This window comes from Oculina patagonica, chromosome 4, assembly GCF_052425735.1.
Source record: "Oculina patagonica isolate OP01 chromosome 4, crgOcupat, whole genome shotgun sequence".
Taxonomy (NCBI): Eukaryota; Metazoa; Cnidaria; class Anthozoa; order Scleractinia; family Oculinidae; genus Oculina; species Oculina patagonica.
Window position 1 is genome coordinate 27,633,988 of NC_135761.1, and position 21,196 is coordinate 27,655,183.

Here is a 21,196-nt window from a genome sequence, read left to right on the forward strand (position 1 = left end):
CCCGAGACGCCCCGCACCGCAGGCCGACGCAGGGAGACGGGGGGCCGAGACCAAACTTAAGAGGCGCGGCATTCAAATATGGCGTCGCAAAAACAAAGCGTCGAACGCATATTTTGCTGTTTCATTTGCTAATTTCGCTACCGTAATCGACTGCCTCGAAAGGTCCTTGCAATTTTAAAGTATAGAATTGTCAGATCTCGGTGAAATTTGCACTGTTTATTTGTGTAGTGTTAAGGAATATGTGTACGTATAAATACCCGGCGCGGACGAGCCATTTTTGACAAAATTATATGGCTGCATTTCCTCCGCGAAGATAGGAAATTGTTAAACTAAACTACAAACTTAAGAAACTGTAATGATAAGTTCGAAGAACAATGCACAGGATAAACCTTTGACTCATACTTCATGCAAAAACGTTGGTATCTCAAAGAGACTTTGATTTGTAAATGGCCAGGATGCCCAGTGCTTTAGCATCACTATCTTCAAGCAGGGGTTCTGCTTGATGCCCCTCAACAACATACACAAATCATGATGGTGTGACATGCACCATTTTCAGACTGTAGGGTTGCTTCTATCTCAACATGAACATGTATGTAGGTTTGGGTGCCGTAGGTCGTAGGCACAAAATCTGGTCTTTTATTTTATTGGCTTGAAGGGGCCCATCTTCTCCTGGTATTTAGTTGTAGAGGAATTATTGTTTTCTTGCACCCTGAGTCAACTAATAGCTGTAGTTGACTACCATTGATCTTTGACACAGTCTTGTCATGGTGAGCAGAGTGGATACGGCTGACTTAAACAGTGTCTATGGGGCGAAAGCTTTTTTATCGTAGGTGTAACTAAGCTCCTCTTGTGCTTCACTAAGGGCACGCGGTACGGACAGTGGTGGATCTGCTTGTTGGGGACCCTGCAAAGTGATTTTTTGTTTGCATGTAGCACAGGTTTTTCCACGGGCTGGGTACTTGTTTGGTTCGTGGAGTCTGTAATGTTGTGGGCAGGTCGGGCACTTGCGTTGGGCGACGTCTGATTAAGGTTTCTCTGGATTTCTCATGCTGTATTTCCCTGCTATCACACGTGATACGATGCCCTTGATCTGTTCTTGTGTGTATACATACCATTGCTTTCACTTTCCAAGGTGGTGCTTGCTTTGATAGCTCCACTGCTGGCTTTGCGTGAGTGCTCATAACCCAGAGCAGCTGTCATAAGGGCTGGGTAATCTAAATCTTCCGCTAATGCTTCCTGGCGAAGACGCTCATCAGAAGTGCCAAAGATGATTGCATCTTTCATGGCTCTTTGCTTTGTGTACTGGCGTTTCGTGAATTGACATTGAGTGGCTAGTTCGTCGATTTTCTTTGCAAATACTGTTATCAACTTGGAAACATCAGACATGCATTGGGCATGCATCAGTTTGAAAACCCCGATTGACAGGTTGACAGGCTTCTGGCAGTGTGCCCTTGTCTTTGTAATGGCGCATAGAGTGTGTCTTCGTCCATAAGGCCTGTATCCTTTGTAAATTTACGAATCAAAGTATTTTTCTCCCCAGAGGAGTGTTAGTCTGAGTTTCTGGGTTTTGTCTTTGACACCAATTGAGTCTGCTAGTAGGCTTGTGTGTTTGTACCACTATTTACATTTCTCCAGGTACTTTGAGGGATTGTCGCCGAGATTGCATGGTTTTTCTGCTGTGGCGAGGGCTGGATCGATGATTAGGGCGATCTTGTGGTGTTACTTTTTGTTATTTAAATCCTCATCCCCAGTGTAATAATCTCAATTTTTAATTTAACTATCTGCATTGTAGCTCTTTGCAGTCAAACAAATATTCGCTGTGTTTTCCTCATGGTCCTTTTTACTTTCCCAGAATGCAATCTGTCTCTAGATATTACAAATTCCAATAAAAGATGGCAGTGTACAATGCCTGCATCATCAGCACATTCCTGTACAGAAGCAAGGCATTGACGATCATGCCTGCAAAATAAGAACACAAGCTAAACAGCTTTTACAAGCCCTTTCTTCATCGCTTTTCAGAATTCACTGGAGTGACCAAGCACCAAATCCCCTGGTTCTCTCCTGTGCTGGCCTCCCAACCATGTACACTCTGCTCAGACATTGCAGGCCATGCTAGCTCCGCCATGTGTGCCAGATGGAGGATGGCCGCATTCTGAAGGATATCCTTTATAGCGAATCAACTTCTGGCAAGCAATCTGTTGGCCCTCCCTAGCTGCACTACCATATGTTTGCAGGTGCAACATGAGGAGGAGGTAGCAGCAGATTGCAACAGGTGGTGCATATACAGTACTTGAGAAGCAACTGAAGCTGGGTGAAGAGAAGATTCAAAACCTGGCTGAGAAGAAGAAATCCAGACAGATGGCATAAATGTGGCAACGACTACTCGACCAGGCATGTCTGCATCCACTGCTGCAGGGACTGCCATTCCCAAATTGGTCTCATTGGCCACAGCCCACAATGCTCCAGCCATATCCCTACAACAACAACCATTAAACTCCTAGGGTGCATCATCCATTGTCAATAATGAGCGAAGGAGGCCATTACCACTACCAACAAGCAAATTGAAACAAACTAGCAACCAACAAACTGAACTTAACTCTAAATACAGTCGACTCCCGATAACTTGAACCTTCAAAGGAAATTGAAAAAGGTTCAAGTTATTGGGAGTTTGAGTTATCAGAAGTTAAAAATAAATGACCAGAAAAAAGGAAAAACCTGTGTTTACTGTTTTTCTGTTCATACAATTTATACAATGTTCATACATTCATACAATGTATATTTAGATTATAGAGAAGCCAAGTGTTGACAAGTGAAAATTGTATCGATCACAATGTATAGCAATGTAGAAAAAAAAAAAAAAAAGCAAAGCAGCAGGAGAAGTCCAGTTAGAATATTGGGCTACTGCTACAGAGTTCGTGTGATTTGCTTTTAAAATGCCCAGACGCTACTATCAATTATTTGTGGATTTCAAAGAATGGGTATCAAGCTCCACCAACAAACTTAACGTGTGTGGCATGTCAAAGGTGTGGCACAGTGTGTTGAGGGCATCCTCTGCAAGAGCATCCATTTTTTTATGCTTGCTGAGCTTTTCCTTGATACTAATATCTGCTGTTTTTCTGCACACATTTGTGTGAGCTCCATGTTCACACATATTCCTGAATTGTCAATAATCAAGATCAGCAAAATGGTTCTTAAATGTCATCTTCAAATCTTTGTTGTTTCTGAGGACATGTAATTCTGATGAGTATAGCCAACTGTTGTGGGTGGAAATCATGGGTGTGGGTAAAAGATGTGGGTAGAAAAAACGTCATAAAAAAAAAAATGAACAAAAATTTGAGATAAAATAGTTCGTTCATGGCTAGTCTGACGCAAAGATTCATCCCAGCCAAAGGACTCTCCAAAGCCCTTTCTGCTCAACAAACGTGTTGGAATGTCAGGAAAACAAAGAACACTGCGAAAAACCCATCCACACCAAAATCTTTTAAACACAGTTAAACAAAACGGTTTAATTAAATTAAAATAATTTTAAAATATTTAAATAAAGTAAAATCATTAAAGAAATAAGTAATATGAAATGGAGCATGATCAGTGCTTAGAATTTCGCGATCAGATAAATCGCTTGTAAATGGACTTAAACTAAAGATCTCCGGTTATTATAACAAAAAGTTTTTCAAAGTCGTCCAAAAAAAGGACAACGGGAGCAAAGAGTCATAAATACAATATTCACATGTTAATTAATATAAAATTTTATGTTATTCTGAGTTGCGGCACGCTCCCCTCACCGCACCCAACAAGAACGGTGATTTAAAAAAAAACATTTCGTGACATTCTGTGTTGCAGACTGAGCGGCATTTTTTCCTTGAGGAATTTTAATGGCCCCCTTTGCGCAGTTACAAAAGGACGCTTTTGATTGGTTTACTAATAAAATTGATGCGATAACCTTGCTTGTTGGCCAAAGTGACAAGATGTGGGATTCAGGCTTGGAAATATTGCAGTAAACATTTTAACTGCAATCTTTGTATACCACACATTTGGAATTTTGAGAGCTAATGGCATGAGAGCAAACAGAAAAATGTGCCCTTATTAAAACAACACCCAACACACTGCATATAATTTTGTGCCTTCCTCTTCAAAAGTTTTGTGCTTATTTGTATTGCTTTTATTTGAATTGCATTTTTTGTTTTTTTTTATTTTTTTTTTGTACCTATTTTTTTTTTTTTTTCCCTATTTAAAAATTTATAAATTTTTTTTTTTTTTAAATTAGGCGGAAAAAAAAAAGTGGGGGGGAAAAAAAAAAACCCCCCCCCCCCCCCCACCTTGAGTTACCGTAAATATAAATAAACATAGAGTATTTATTTTAGATGTAACATATCTTGTGCCCATTTTTATACTAGAGACATGTAACCAGACAAACAGCAAAATGTGCCCATGTTTGTCCGGACATGTAACACGTCTCTAGTATGAACACGGCCAATATTGTTTTTTGCTCAGACAAAGGACTTCGGCAATATGATCGGAAGCTTTCTTAAAATGTTTGGTTATATGTTTGGGTAATTCTTAAGAGTTTTCGGATGACTTCAGAATTTTCCATTGATATCATCGGAAGTCTTCAGTTTTAGTTCAGTCGCGAGCAAAATTATCAATTTTTGTAGATTCTGATTGCAAAATTCCAAGCACTTATTGATTCTTTATTTTTTTACATCATTTTGATATTTTACATATATTTAAATTTAATCAAACCGTTTTTTATATGATTGTATAAGACTCTTTTGCTACCCACAACTTTTACCCACACCCACGACCCACAATGGTTAGTTATACTCAATTCTGATCAATTAAGTTAGACATGTACAATAATTATAACGTTACCCTTAAACAATGACTAAACAATTTGGGCTGGTTATGAGGGAGGACCGCGCCGGACCGCGCCGGACACCGAACGGGGGAGACGACAGCCCAAAGGGCGACGGGGAGGAAGAGGCCAGTGAACGTAGGCACCGGAGTGTGAGAGGCGGAGTGAAGAGGCCGGAGAGGGAGGAGAGGGGGGGAGACGGTGCGTGGTGCTGTGTGAGCGCGGGTGGCGCGCCGGGGGGGGTTTGTTCGGTCGTTCGTTTGTTGTTGGGTTTAGTATATGCCGGTTATGAGAGGGTTCTTAACAGTTAATCTACTTTTCAGGTTTATCGCAAGACTTATGGGCAGCATGTGGGATTTTCAATGTTTATGGATAACATACTCTTGTCTCTTGCTAGGAAGGTAAATTAATTTTGTGTGCAAATTATGAGAATGTATATTGCTATCCTAATTTCAAAATTAGGAAATGAAACCATATTTTCAGTGAGGGGCTTAATGAACATTTCCATTGCCATGGCAGTAGGACGCATTAATTTTTAATTTTTTTAATTCCTTTATTGAAACCAGGGTCATATTAATTTTTTTTTGTTTGGCTTATGTTCAAAATGTGGTTTAAAACGAATTGCAAAGGTCAAATGAGGCGCAGTGGCCTAATGGTTAGTGCGCCGGATACCGGATCGAGCGGTCCGAGTTCGAGCCCCAGCCGGGGTCACTTGTGTTGTGTTCTTGGGCAAGACACTTTACTCTCATAGTGCCTCTCTCCACCCAGGTGTATAAATGGGTACCGGCAACATAATGCTGGGGGGGAACCCTGCAATGGACTAGCATCCCATTCAGGGGGGAGTAGAAATATTCCTAGCCGCTTAATGCTACGGAAATCGTGATAAGCTCCGGCAGTGTGGGCCGCCTGGCTCGTGGCTTCTCCTTATGTTCAAAATGTGGTTTAAAACGAACTGCAAAGGCCAAATGGCAGTTTATCATTTCAGTTTTTTGTTTTATTTATTTTTGCCACACTAACAAAAAATATAACTATGAAAAAAATAGATAATACAAAATCAATATACAAGATAATAATTAATTTGCAGCACTACAATATAATATAAGATTAGAAACAAAATGGTGAGGGAAAAAATGGTTATTGATTAGTCATTGATTGCATTGATTAGTCATTGATTGCATTGATTAGTCATTGATTGCATTGATTAGTCATTGATTTCATTCATTACTCATCGATATCGTCTCATTTCGGTGCTTAATGCAACTGCTTATGCCGGCTGTTTCCCTGAAGCAGTTTTACTTTGCTGACAAACATCCCAACAAACATCAACCTAGCAAAATCTATAACCACGTAGTCGATTCTTATCCGCGAACTTGTTAGTTTCATTTTCAGACGAGTTAGTTCGTGTTAGGTTGTTTTGTTAGTGAATAAAGAGTTGGGTAAAGTGAAATATCAGAAATATTGCACAATTAAGAATCATCTGTTTTGTGATAAGCACTTCACGTCTCGACATACCAGAAGGTTTATATTTGACCTTTTATGAAGGCGTAATACGTACGTCAGCAGAAACGCCAGTTTCGAAGAAAAATACGTCTTACACAGATAAAAAATCACAAACGAAAAAAAATAATGGTACAAGAAAGTAAGAAATGTGTCTTTTGTGCGCAGCATAATATTTAGTCAATAAGTAATCGATGGTTCATCGATGAGTTATCAATAACATCAATAGGCAATCAATTACATCAATGAGTAATCAATATCATCGATGAGTAATCGATAGGCCACAAAATTTTTTGGCTTCGATTAGTCATCGATTACTCATTGATCATCACCAATAATAAATGACTAATCAACTGATTACCCATCGATTACTCATTGATTACCAATTGATGTCACTGATCATCGATTAGTTATGTCTGGTGTCTTGACAAACTGACCCTGGGTCTTGGACAATTGGTAAATCAATAAATCAACCCAATAAACTGACAGGAAATTGCACTTTGCAGTAATACACCTTTTGGGTTCATCAAAGGTGCCATTAAATATGACTTTGATTTGTGTCAAAGGATTAACCTTTCATTCATGTCAAATCTGTTACTGTCTTAGAGATGCGTCAAATCCCTTTCAAATTAAGGCAATATCTAAGGACTTGTTTTCCTTTAACATCTGCCAAATAAATGCAGTGTTTTAAGGTGATCTTTGCAGACTACCAGTAGGTATTTTTTATTTGTTTATTGTTTTATAAAGCTTAACATACAATTACAGCAGAAAAGAAATGTACAGCACAAAAAAGGAAATACAATTATTTTACGAAGCAAAGGTTACAATCATCAAGCTTACAAAACATACAATTTAACATAATAATAATAATAATAATACCGTAGTTAAACAAGATATAAATAGCATCGAACTCGGAAAAAAATCCGAGTTCCAGATGGGATTTGAACCCACGACCCTCCGTGTTCTAGGACGGATGCCCTACCACTAAGCTACTGGGACTCTGTGGTGAGCAAGGGTGAAATGTGGGCTTTTGACTGGAACCGCATCACGCGGTCACACAGCCAAATGATGACTGGCACATATGACTCATAACTGTATCACACAGTCACATTAAGGCATATCAAAGATGAACCAACCAACCTCCAAAGTGAGCAACAAAGATATCAAATAAGATACATGTATAAATAGCATCGAACTGGAAAAAAATTATATCTTATTTAATATCTTTGTTGCTCACTTTGGAATACCAGTAATAATAATAATTTAATTATCACGCATTGCATGAAAATCTCAATGCTCTTACAAGTAATAAAAAAATATGTTTAAAGCTACAATACAATGATAAAATACTAAACTCATTTAAATTCTAAAATTCAATATATTAAAAATACTAAAATTCATATAAAATACTTAAGCCGAGGTCATTGTAAAATTCATAAATTCATTATAAAAATTAATACTAAAATTCATTAAAAATAAGATCATTATTGAATAAAAATAAATTACAAAGTGACAGGTTACAAGGTTACATTATCAATCTCAAGATTGATAATAATAAAATAATAATATAATAAGATAATAATAATAATAATAATAATAATAATAATAATAACTTTATTTAATGAGGGTAACACTTTACAGCTGAAAACTGAAAAACCTGTGTCCCTCCCCTAGAATAAAAGTTAACTAGGAATTTCATAATGAAAGTGAGTGCTGGCTATATGAATTGATGATTACCCTTGGAGTTCTGGAATTCATTTTATTTTAGCATAAAGTTTCTTAATATTTGAAACTGTTGTTGTTGTAAATTTTTTATTTCTCCATGTTCGCAAAAGGAAATATTGTAGCTTTACCCGTGGGCATTGAATGAGGGTTTCCGTTTATTATGCTATTTCTATTTTGGGTTGCGAAGTAACGCGTTTTTTTCTATGTCGACAAATGAATTGAAAACATTGTTCAGTAGTTTGAGGGAACATTCTTCTTTCGCTTCAAAACACGCCCAACAATATAGTGTTGTTCAATAGGGTATTGAAAACTGAATAGTAGGTTAGCAGATGCTTTCCCCTACCTACCAAAAACATCGGAAGCATTTTTGTAACGTAAGTATTAAAACATTCCATTGTAGAATACCAGATGCTGTTCCCTTTCGTAGAACTGCTTGAAATTCGGCGCAAATTTTGGTTAACAATGGTTCTAACAACAAAGAAGCATTAAACAACATATTCCGCTTTTAACACTAATTATAGCTAGAATAGTACAATGTAGCAGATGAAGCTAACATGATATCTCCCAAAAAAATAAAACAATTACTTACTGTATACTTTTAATAAATGCTACTTCACACAATCCTATAATAAACGGTAATTCACGCAATGGAATGACATCATAAAAATATACAGAGTACAATGTAGCACATGAAGTTGAATTTACATATCTCCCTTAAAATCTTTACTGAAGTTTACATTATCTCCCTTAACATCATTACTGGAAATTAGACACGAATTTCAGTTAACAGTGTAATACTTTTAAAAATGCTACTTTACTCAATCCTATGACAAACGGCAATTCACGCAATAACTGGAAATTACACGTGAGTTTCAGTTAACAGAGGTTGTAACAACAAAGAAACATTAAACAGGATATTCAGTTTTCAACACTATTCTGACATTGGTTGAATAGTACAAGTAGCAGATGAAGTTTACAAATCTCCCAGTTTTAAAAACGCTTCTTCGCACAATCCTATGACAAACGGTAATTCACGCAATCGTATAACATGAATCGTATCACGTGATAAAAATATACAAAATCGAAGATTGCATGCGCTAAATGTGACATCCAAAATTTGGCTCCGAACCACATACATAACACAGAAGCTAAGGTGAGCCAGCAATAATACTTCAAATATATAGCAAATAATAAAGATGGTAGATTTTAAGCTCGGTGATAAATAGTGGAGAAATTATTCTACATGACACGAGCGTGGGACAAAGAAAAAAATCTGAGTCCCCTTTGTGATTGATGTAAGCAAACCGAAACGACCTTCTCAACAAACGCCTGCAACTGCACCGGATGACAAAAAAGGTTTCTGCATTCTGCCGTACATCAAGGGTACTACGGAACCAATCAAGCGAATTTTAAGCAATTATAATATCAAAGTCGCTTTAAAACCACACCAAACCATCGGCAATTTGTTTCCAAAACCGAAAGATCCATTGCCAAAAGATCAGACTCGTGGCGCAATTTATTCAATTCCCTGCCAAGTTTGTGACAAAAGCTACATCGGAGAAACGAAAGAAAATTTTCCACCCGACTCAAAGAGCATCAAAAAGCAGTTGAAAACAAACACTCACACAAGTCAGCTTTAGCGGAACATTGTTTTCATTCTGGCCACACCATCTCGTGGGAATCGTCAAAGATCTTACGTACAAGCAATGGCGCAAAAGACGTATCCTGGAGGCTTGGGAAATTAACACTTGCAATAATCCGCTAAACCGCGATGACGGCATGCATTTACCGCACGAATTTCTAAATTTAGCCTTTAGGGACAAACATTAGCTCTCGATTTGCATATTATATAAGAACGTGCTTTTTGTATTCACTTATCACTTTCCCCTGATGAAGGCTTTAGTTTAAGCCGAAACGTTGGGACATGTAGATATTTTACGAACATTTTACTACAAAATTTTTAACCAGAGTAACGTTTTTATTTCTTAATGAATCTGAGTCCCCGACGGGAATCGAACCCATGGCCTCCCAGATACCGGTTGGGCGCTCTAGTAAATGGCCTTGCTAGCTCACAGCGAGTCTCACGTAGCTCAGTTGGTTAGAGCGCCCAACCGGTATCTGGGAGACCATGGGTTCGATTCCCGTGGGGGACTCAGATTTTTTTCTTTGTCCCACGCTCGTGTCATGTAGAATAATTTCTTCACTACTTCAAATATAATGTATTATCAAAACAGATAAAATCTGTAGGTATAAATATATGTACATTAATTGTTGTTTATTATAGGTAGTTCTTCCCGACATGGAGTTTTTTGTCAACCTTGGTGACTGGCCTCTTGTTAAGCTAAACACAAATCCAATTCCTGTCTTTTCCTGGTGTGGTTCAGATGATACCTTTGACATTGTCATGCCAACATATGATCTCACAGAATCTACACTTGAAACAATGGGAAGGTATGTGCTTCACAAACCATTTATTAAAGAGGAGGTGAGATGAGGGGAGGGGAGGTATTACCCCTGCAAGATTTTGGCCCAGACCTGACAAGGAATCTTTCTAGTGAAGTACTTCCAGTATGAATCTCACTAATTTAATTGGGAAAGATCAGTCCATTTGCTAACCCTCAAATACATGCAGCCACTTCCTTTTATGTTACTAAGCACATTATGAAATCATAGTACCCTTTGCACTATCTTGACCTTGATAGCGCGTGTCAGGCAATAGCGTGCGCTGAGCCATTGACGTAATTGCTCGTTGCCCCCCTGGGGCCCCCAGTCAGTGCAGTGATCGCAGAGCTTGTAATGCAAGAAGTTGAGAAGAAAGCGTTAGAAACTTCGCCCGTTCAACCAAAGTGGTGGCACCGCTATGTCGATGATTCGAATGCGTGCATTAAGAGGGACGGTGTTGAAGTTTTTCAAAGCCACTTAAACTCGATAAACGCCAACATTCAGTTTACAGTGGAGATGCCTACAACAACTATATGGGCAAGAACAGCATAGCCTTCCTGGACAGCAACAACACTGTTAATGAGGATGGTAGGATCGAGGTGGGTGTATACCGCAAGACCACACATACGAGCAAGTATTTGGACTTCCATTCACACAGCCCAGCGCAAAGCAAGAGAGCTGTCGTTAAGACTCTAATGGACCGAGCTAAGTGCATAATTTCCATCAACAACTGCGCAAAGACAAAACGAGAAACAACGTGTTATTAATGACTTAAAAGCTAACGGTTATCCCGAGAGCTTCATCGTGTCAGCTGGCGAATCAAACAAAACAAACACACAACCAAGAAGCCAGGAGAATCTGAAGGCATACGCGTCCATCCCAATATGTGAAAGGAGTGTCGGAGCAGGACATGCTCATTTGCATACGTTGGGGAAAGGAAAAGAAACTGGAAATCGTGAGGGGCCGAACACAAGCCCGGAACAAATGGAAATATCAACTTCGCGATTAAACATCATGCAGAAATTGGCCACGACATACATCCAAGTTCCGCCGAAATTCTTGAAACAGGTGTAAGCAGCAAGAACAAAAGACTGTTTCTGGAATCTTTACATTCTTTCCTCTACAAAAACACTATAAACGAAAGAGCGCCCTTCCTCAAGGGTTTACGCATCGCTAGTTGCTCCCCAGGCTTTCATTTTAAAGGCTTTTCAAAATAAAGAAGGATGGTGTTTTCCGTTTTGCCATATCTTTTTTCGTTTCGGAGATATTTGCGTTTTTGTATTATGCTAATGGGGAAAGTGATGACGTCATTTATTGTTCCACAAAAGGATGAAGCACTGAATCAAGAATATCTCTTGGAAATTTTTGAGCTGTGTTCTTCAAACTTGGCACCATTAATGTATACCACAAGACACAAAATGACACCCGTAGTGTCATTGCCATGCCAACAGTTTTGCTGCCAATACCTGTTTTAATTCATACTGATATCCCCAGTTTTTTCCCAACCAAAGATGATCCACTCCCAAGAAGCTTATTCCTCTGCGCTGAAATCTTAGCAAATTCTATCAGAAACAATCAATACATCAAAGGCATAAAAATTTATGACAAGAAATTTAAAATTTCGCAATATGCTGATGACACGACTGCCTTAGTTTCTGACATATCTTCAGCTGAAAAGCTATTTGAGATACTGAACGCCTTTCAGTGTTCTTCAGGACTAGAGGTAAACAAAACTAAAACCGAAGGAATGTGGCTAGGTGCTCTCAGACATAACTCTGAAGCTCCCTTAGATATTGCTTGGCCTTCAAAACCGATAAATTCCCTTGGAATTGACTTAACCTACATGTACAACAAGGAAGTCTCTTTCAAGAAAAACTTTGAACAAAAATTTCAATAGGTTCAATGAAAAGCATACTCAACATACATATGGCTTCCAAGAAACCTCACCTTGTATGGCCGAATAAGTATACTCAAAACCCTTGGGCTATCCAAACTCATCTATAACACATCAATGCTGTCTTTTCTGCCAAACTTCCCAGCCTTAGTAAAGCAAACCATTTCCGATTTTGTTTGAAACAGTAAACCTGCTAAAATCAAGCACACGACAATGATAGGACCAAAGAAAAAAGGTGGTTTAGATTTACCGGACTTTGACACCATAAACAAAGCATTGAAAGTCTCCTGGATACAAAGATTACATGAAAGCAAAAATAACGCATGCTGGAGCCACATACCGTTATCGTTTCTAAAGCACTTAGGAGGACCTTTTCTATTTGAATGCAACTATAACCTAAAAACTCTTAAAATAGATATTCCTATCACCTTTTATAAGGACGTCATTTACATCTGGCAGACTTTTAACCAACACACTCCAGAAACCAAGAACAAATACTTAATGAAATCATATGGAACAACTCGACTTTTATCAAAATTGAAGGCTTCTCCATGTACTATAGAAAATGGCACGAATCGGAGGTCGTCCGAATCAAAGGTATCTTCTGTGGAAACAACTTTTTGACATTTAATGAATTCTACACTAAATTCCAAATCAAAACAACATTTCTCAAGTACTATGGCTTATGTTATGCCATACCCCCCAGCTGGATCCGCTTACTAAAAGGTTCCACTAACAAGGCACAGTGCCCTTCACATCATAACCAGAAAATAGACATCGATAAATTGTCATGCAAAGTGGCTACTAAAATTCTTATAAACAAAAAGTTTGAAACTCCGACCGCAGAAAGAAGAATGAGGCAATTGGGTCTTGGCGATGGCAGAATATGCGCTATCTACAACATTCCTTTTAAAGTAACTAAAGACACTCTACTTGCTATTTTCCAATTCAAAATCATTCACCATGTTTTACCAACCAATTCAACCCTTTACAGAGATAAAATCAAGGATCATGATAAATGCCACCTATGCGCACAAACACAAACCCTAAAACATCTGTTTGTCTCTTGTCCAAATGTACAGACTTACTGGGATACTTTTTGTTACGTGGTGGAACGTCAAAAATGATGATTCCATTGAGCTACACAAGAAAAACATTATCTATGGTTTTACAATTAACTTTCCTTTACGACTTGGTTTAAACCTCTGTTTACTAACTGCTAAATATTATATCTACACTGCCTCAAGAGATGAACAACACCCGGGGGGGGACCGCAATGAAAGTGACGGGGATGCCGTCGCCGCAGGGGTGAAGGACGGCCGCAGAGTGGGGAAAACGCCCAAAACGCCAAATTTAGCCAAATGGTCCGTAGGGACACCGAAGAAACAAAAACCCACAGTGGACAGGGGCAGAAAGGCGAGCCACACCCAGATTGGCCAGGGGCCAAAATGTCCGACGAGCATCCCCGTCCGTTCATATGGGAGTTCCCCCGGGGAACAACACTTCTACTTCAAATCCTTCCTAGCCTTTCTAAAAGATAAACTATCAATCGAAAAAAGTAATTCAAAATCTCAAATTCAAATCTAAAATTTTTATTCAGCTGAAATTCTTTAAGGCACTTTATATTCTTTTTTTTTTCTCGCTCTCTTTTTACTGCAATCTGTCCTTGTAGTCGCCTTGAACTCATCTATTTACTTTTTTCCTTTTTGCTACTTTTCGTCTTAAATGTAGGTATAGCTTCTTTATCTGTGAATATCGTAATGTTTGAAAAGACACGAACTTTAGCAGTAAAAGAATCAAACTTAGCAAGCATTATATATAAGCATTGTTAACAAGTATCGTAACTATTATTTTATTAAGTATCTGTATTGTATTTTAAGTTCAGTTCTGTAAGTAACAACATTGTATGTAGCCGTCTTTTTCTTTTCCTTTTTTTTGCTTGCAATAAACCATTAAAAAAAAGCTTATGAGGGGAGTAGGGGTAATAGGGCATCATGTGTGTTCCAAGCCAGACCCTCAGTCCCACTTTAAAGGGTTGGAAATTGACTTTTATATTTTGACAGAGAGATCCTTGCAACCCTCCAAGTTTACTTTTTTCCTTAGTGGCCATTTGGCCACCAACTACTCAAGTTTTGGTCGCCAGTGAAAAATTTTAGTCACCAAATTAAGCTGATACTTTCAATCATTCCTCTCAATTTTAGTCGCCAGGTGGCAACCTTGGTTCAAATTTAGGTCGCCAGCTCCAAAATTTTAGTCGCCATGGCGACTAAAATGGTCCTTTAACTTGGAGGGTAGCCTTGATATTGTGATCTATCTTTTAGTGGAACAATTTATGACGTCATCATTTTCCTCATTTGCATAATACAAAAACGTGAATATCTCCTAAATGAAATAAGATTTTTTCAAAACGGTTAACGCCATTCTTTTTTATTTGTAAACATATTTCAAATAAGCATCAATTAATTTTTACTTCATAGGCACTTTAATGTATGTATGTATCACAGGCAGCCCAAGCTCATGTTTGGAGCGGTCGGTAGGTATAAATTGGTGTTGCGTAACACTAGACTGTTGGGAATATTATAAGGCTTTGTTTGGGATTTGGGTCGATTTTGCCGTATTTATGCTTAAAATACTGTAAATATACAAAATAAACTTACTTTTGCCATTTGCTGTGTCCTCTTGCCTGTTTTGCATCTAGAAGTGGTGTTTTAGTCGATTTTTCTCTTTCCTGTTCCTTCCTTCCTAAGACGGAGTCAAGGCAGAACACTGGCATGCCGATCGATCTGCCATCGAGCGGCGATTTTTAGCCCCAAAATCGGTCCCAACGGCGTCTTCATTTCTCACGTAAAGGTCGTTAGCTTTCCTCCTCCCACGAATCCACAGCTTTGGAAAATCTCAATGCAAACCCTTTGAAATAAACTGATTTCCACGACTAATCCATAGGTCTCGGAGGTCTGCAATTCCTGTGTAATTCAAAGTCGCAAACTGAGGAAGCGAACATCTTAGTTCCTGAAGTGGACATGATTGTTCTCGATGGTGCAGCAATAGTCAACATGATTAAACCTGCCAAGTCCAATACATTCACAGATATGTCATTGAATTTGTGACATACATACGAAGTCAGTTCACGCAATCTGTTCACCGAGTCGATGTAGTGTTTGATGACTACAGAGATGCGAGTCTCAAGGCGGCCACAAGGATGAAGAGGGGAACGGGTGTGCGCATCAGAGTGGAAGAAAGAAAGAAACTTCCTGGAAACTGGCATCAGTTTCTGCGAGAAGACGGAAACAAAACAGAGCTCTTCAATCTTCTCAGCGACAATGATTGTAACAGCGGAGACTTTTCCTGGTGTGGTGGTGAAAACTAGAGGAAAAGAGCTTCGCTGCTCGGAGGTAGTTAACGAACAGGGGCTTTCGCCTTGCACGCATGAAGAGGCGGACACACGGATGCTACTGCATGCCGTAGATGGTGCCAAACAAGGATTGAAAAAAATCTTGGTTAGGACCGTCGGCACAGATGTTGTTGTTCTCGCTGTCAATACCGCTAACAAACTGGCATGTGAACAGTTATTTGTGTCATTTGGAACAGGAAAGTCATTCCATTAGATGCAACTCTCATGGTGGACAATTGGGCAATATATGTCAAGTGCGACGCATTACCTGCTTTCCATGCACTCACCGGGTGCGACACTACGTCAGGTTTTGCAGGAAGAGGAAGACGTACAGCATGGTCAGTGTGGAATAAGTTCAGTGATGTCACGCCCGCTCTACTTACACTTGCTCAAACACCAGCAGCAGCACACATAGATGAGATCCTTCCTACCATCGAGAGATTCGTCATTCAGATGTATGACAAAGAAAGTTCTGAGAGCAGTGTTAACAAGGCAAGACAGACTTTGTTCACACAGAAAGGCAGGGAGATAGAGAACATTCCACCAACAAAGGATGCCCTACGTCAGCACGTCCTTCGAGCAAGATATCAGGCTGGTCATGTGTGGGGTCAGGCTCTCCTTAAAGAACCACAGCTACCCAGCCCAGACGAATTCAGCTGGAGGCGCCGAACTGATTCTTCTCAGTGGGAGGTGAAGTGGATGGACCTGCCCCCTGCTGGTGCAGCTTGTGGTGCTGTAGTCAAGTGTGGATGCATTAAAGGATGCAAAGGGCGGTGCAGATGTACTAAAGAAAATCTGCCGTGTACAATGTTGTGCAAATGTGGTGGTTTGACCATATATGTTTTATTGTTGTATACTATTAGCTCACGACAGAACAGTCATTCAGTCAATATCGGTCATAAATGACTATATTGAAATCACAATTTTTGCTGCGAAATGAACACTCTAATTCTTAGAAACACTTTTAAAGCAATTTTGATAGCAAACGTCGTTTATTTGGTGTTAGATCAATAAGCCTGACAAAGGTCACTTCCAGGTTGCCTATAATCTTTGAAATATTCCCCATGAATTATAGTATTAGTGTGCCAAGTTTTATCCTTTTATCAAAAAGTGCACAATACTTTCACATATCCGCCGGACTAACTGTCCAAGATTGGTTTCGATATTTTTATTCCTGATATACCGGCCTTAGAAGAACAAATGCTTTGACTCACTAGTAAGAAAATCCAACAAACTACAAAGCAACGAAGCGTTCGTTCAAACTGTGTTTACACTGGTAAAAAATTAATAATTAAAAAAATAATAATAAAAATATTAAACAGGGCACACGACTCACCTGTTCTTAGACCAGCGAGCAAAAACATCTCTACGCTAAAACAAACCATAGAGTGCTCAAAAAAGCGAGAAACATGCCTTCGAAGAAACACACTAGAGCTTCCAACACAAGAGGATCGAAAAGAGCAGAACGCCATTGGCTAACTGTTAGCCAATAGAAACCAGACATTTTCAATCCGCCCCTGAATTGAAGGGATTAACACCATTAACAGTTTGTGCCAAGCCGCAGAATGTCTAACATTCTCGCACATGAACAAGTTGCGTTAGCAACTAAAGAAAACCAAATACCGGCAACTGAGGAGATCCACATGGAGGATCAAAACCATGGTCTTGCATGAACTGAACCATATACTGGCATATACAAAACGCAAAATGGTCAACAGACTTGCGCGTGAAAGATTTCAAATCTATATTTGAATCATGTGGTGCCAACGTAACGCAACAAAAAAGGGAGGTAAAAAAATCCTAAACGTCGAGCTAAAAAGACAGAGTGCTCAATCCAAAATAATGCAAGAAGCATAGACTTTACAACACAGAATGTCTCTCTGAAACCAACTTTCAGCTTTTTCATTATAAAGCTGAAACAGTCTCTGGCGAAGCCGGACCAAGATTATCCGTGATAAGACAATACATCTTGCAACAGTATTGATTAAAATGCCGGGCCCGGCGTCAATAAAATGCAAGTAGTTTACATTTTCACGGATCATTTCAGATCTTGTCCTTCCAGGGTGAACATTTTGAGAGCCTAAAGCATATCTTGCAAATGGAATTGAGCCAAAACAAACTGAACTAGCACAACATGTGGCAGAGTACAGATTTAGAGGTGTCATTCAACTCTACAAATGGAAACCACGCAGCGCGGACTAATGACCTCTATAAAATACTTCCTTCGCCACAATCTTACGGCTCTGTTCAATACATAATGCCTCTAAATAAAAACAGTACCCTCAGAAAGAAGTCAGAAGCAAATAAGGTCGAAAGACCAAACTTAATATCGAACAACAAAGGTACAAATGTCACGAACGTAGGAGTCGTGTAGCCCTGGGGGGGGGGGGGGTGGGGGCATGCACCCGGTATATTTTTGGGTGGGGGTGTGCCGCTGGGAATTTGAAGCCCTTACCCTATAGCAGACCATGTTCAGCTGATTTTTGCAACCCTATACTAGACTAGACATTGAAAATCCCTACCCTATCCCAGACTTGCATTTTGTTAGAACTGTATCATTATCAGTGTTTTAATGGAAAACCATCTGTGAACAACGATGCCGCGATGATTTTATTTACGTTTAGGAAAGCCTCTTTCTCTTCCGAGTTTCTGGACTATATTCGTCATACCGTCGATCGGTTTCCCGGCAAATGCTACCCTTTTCTAGACCAAAACTCTCTGATTTCTATACCCTATCCCAGACTAAACTGCTTGAAAACCATACCCTTCACAGCGGCACATACCTATATAGCTCATGTATGGGAGTGCCCCCCCCCCCCCCCCCGGGTCGTGTAGGCCCGTCACCTTTATTTACCATTTTTTTAATCATTAATTTTTTTCCGAAAATTCAAGGGGTCCAGAAAAGGGGGGGGGGCACGTTTTGTCTACACCCGTTTACACTTACATACGGAAGTTTGAACTTATGCATAATCGCTCATTCCACGGTGAATTATAAATTTTGTGTGAGTTTTATCACAGTCCGAGAGAGCAAGGGCTGTAATTCTTTCTTTAAGGTTAGGTTAACATAAATGGGCACAATATTTTTTTATAGAAATTAGTTGGAGCAACGTGCTGTAGGTACATGTAGTTTTCATTACATTATCTAAGTAAAATGGACGTTGTGTTTCGTACAGCTTTGCCGAGTTTTGAAACCCTTTCTAAAGCGCTTTGGACGTCACTTTTTGAAACCCTTAAGACCATTGCTTCGACTCACTCGAGTGAGTCGACGTCATTGGAAACTCTTTGGAAACCCATTCGAAACCCGTTTGAAACCCTTTGAAGCCCGTTGGAAACCCTTTGAAGCCCTTTGGAAACCCTTTGGAAACCGGTTAGGGGGGTTTGAAACCCTTTGGAAACCATTTTGAAACCCGGTTTCGCTAATTTACAATGTTTGATAAGACGTGTTTTCGTATGGAGGGTCACAAATTGTAACAATACAGTCACGTAAATCAGTCCAAGAACTGCTGTAAGTGTTATAATTTTTTAATTAAAACTAATGATTCTTCTTCTTCTGTCTGTTATACTATTTTCCACAAACTAATTTATATTCACACCATGATACAACGCTTTACCTTGCTCTTCTGTTTGATTGTTTTTGATCTACTGACAAAGTGCAAGCGAGCCATTTCGGTTAGCCTTAATAACACCTCTGTTGGCCTAAACAGCACTCCAGTTAGCGAACAGTTGATTTTCGGTTAGCTGTTATATTGGGTTGAGGGATGCCATGTGAGTCATGTGAGCCATTCTGGTTGGCCTAAATGATACATTAGTTAGCCAAAATAGCACTCTGCTTAGCCTAAATAGCACTCTGGGTATAGCCTATAATTAGTAATGTTCTGTTTAGGTAGCTTGCAATTTGCCTTTTATTGGGATTTCTGTCTTGCGTGGCTCATTATGCCTCGCTGGCTTATTGTACACACTCACTATGATAATAAACTGTGTTAAATACATGTTTCATTTTTTCTATTTTTAATAAAAAAGTTATTTTTAGGTTTACACTTTTTAAGCATGAAAATGAGTGAGTCTTAATTTTTTCACATAACCTCATCATTATTCAGCACATTGTTGACAAATATGACCTCTTACACAAATTGTGCTGACATCATTTTTGTTTTGATGCAATTTTAGAAATGGGAATTTGTGCATACCTTATAACCCACATGTACCTTGACCCACATACATGGACTGGTACCCACAAATACCTAACATCTACATTGTATATCTTAATACAATAAAAGTGTGCTGGTGTATAATTATGTAGCTGATATCTTTTTACTAATTAAATTTGCTTTGCTAAATTACATGTTCATGTGTTGCCAAGACTAGCTGGACGTCTTAATTAAGAAGAGTTAACTTTTTCAATTTTAGAGTTTCTTTGGACATGCTTTCTGTCCAGTCTAATGGAAGTCCAAAGTGGTCAGACAAGATTAACAAAGCATTCTGGCGTGGACGTGACAGTCGAGAAGAACGGCTCAAGCTTGTTGTGATGGCAAAAAAGAATCCTGAGCTTTTTGATGCTGCACTTACAAACTTCTTTTTCTTCAAATATGATGAAAACAAATATGGTCCCAAAGTCAAACACATGTCCTTCTTTGATTTCTTCAAGGTAAGATTTAATGATTCTTGTTTTTTTCTTGTTTCCTCTGTTTCCGTGACATGCCTGTAAACTAGCTATCTCGTTGAGAAATGAAGCTAAGTGCATGACCACTATAAACACATATTTATTTATTTTATTTATAAATGTAATATTTAGTAGCAGTTTAGTGACATGACTTACTCTGAGTGCTGAAGGTCCTGAAGGATTTTGAGAGACCTGAGAGAATGGAACTTAAACAAGTATACACTCTCTATTGTTGATATACAGTCATGTATATCAAAGAATATGGACAGGCTAAACTTACCGAAAAAGTGAACAAATAATACTAGTTACCTGGAAAATCAAGCATAATGTAGGTTGTCACATGAACAACACCTTTTCCACGTAAAGCGGGGTGGGGTGGGGGGTACTCCCATCAACCCTCCAAGTTTATTTTTTCCTTAGTCGCCATTTGGCCACTGACTGCTCAAGTTTGGTTGCTAGTGAAAAATGTAAGTCGCTAAATTTAGCTCACGGTTTTAATCCTTCTTTTCAATTTTAGTTGCCAGGCTGGCGACTTCAGTTCCAATTTAGTCGCCAGCTCAAAAATTTTAGTGGCCATGGCAACTAAATGGTCTTAACTTGGAGGATTGCCCATACAGTGTACGTGTATATTGGACAATATAGACATCTGCCTCATGATAGGGTTTGATTTTCAAAGCTCTCCTTAAAAACAGTTGCCCTTTTGCCCCCCTTGACATCGTGATCCTGTACATGTTG

The 21,196-nt window shown here is 39.1% G+C and overlaps 1 protein-coding gene across 1 annotated transcript in view; it reads left to right on the forward strand.

Moving 5' to 3' along the window:
* The window catches only part of LOC144650081 (protein O-glucosyltransferase 2-like), a 62,565-nt gene that overhangs the window by 20,839 nt on the left and 20,530 nt on the right, over positions 1–21,196 (forward strand). Inside the window, exons 4-6 of the mRNA XM_078509738.1 lie at positions 5,176–5,253; positions 10,359–10,525; positions 20,209–20,446. Coding sequence (XP_078365864.1) covers positions 5,176–5,253; positions 10,359–10,525; positions 20,209–20,446 — 483 coding nt within the window. The remainder of the gene's footprint in view (positions 1–5,175; positions 5,254–10,358; positions 10,526–20,208; positions 20,447–21,196) is intronic.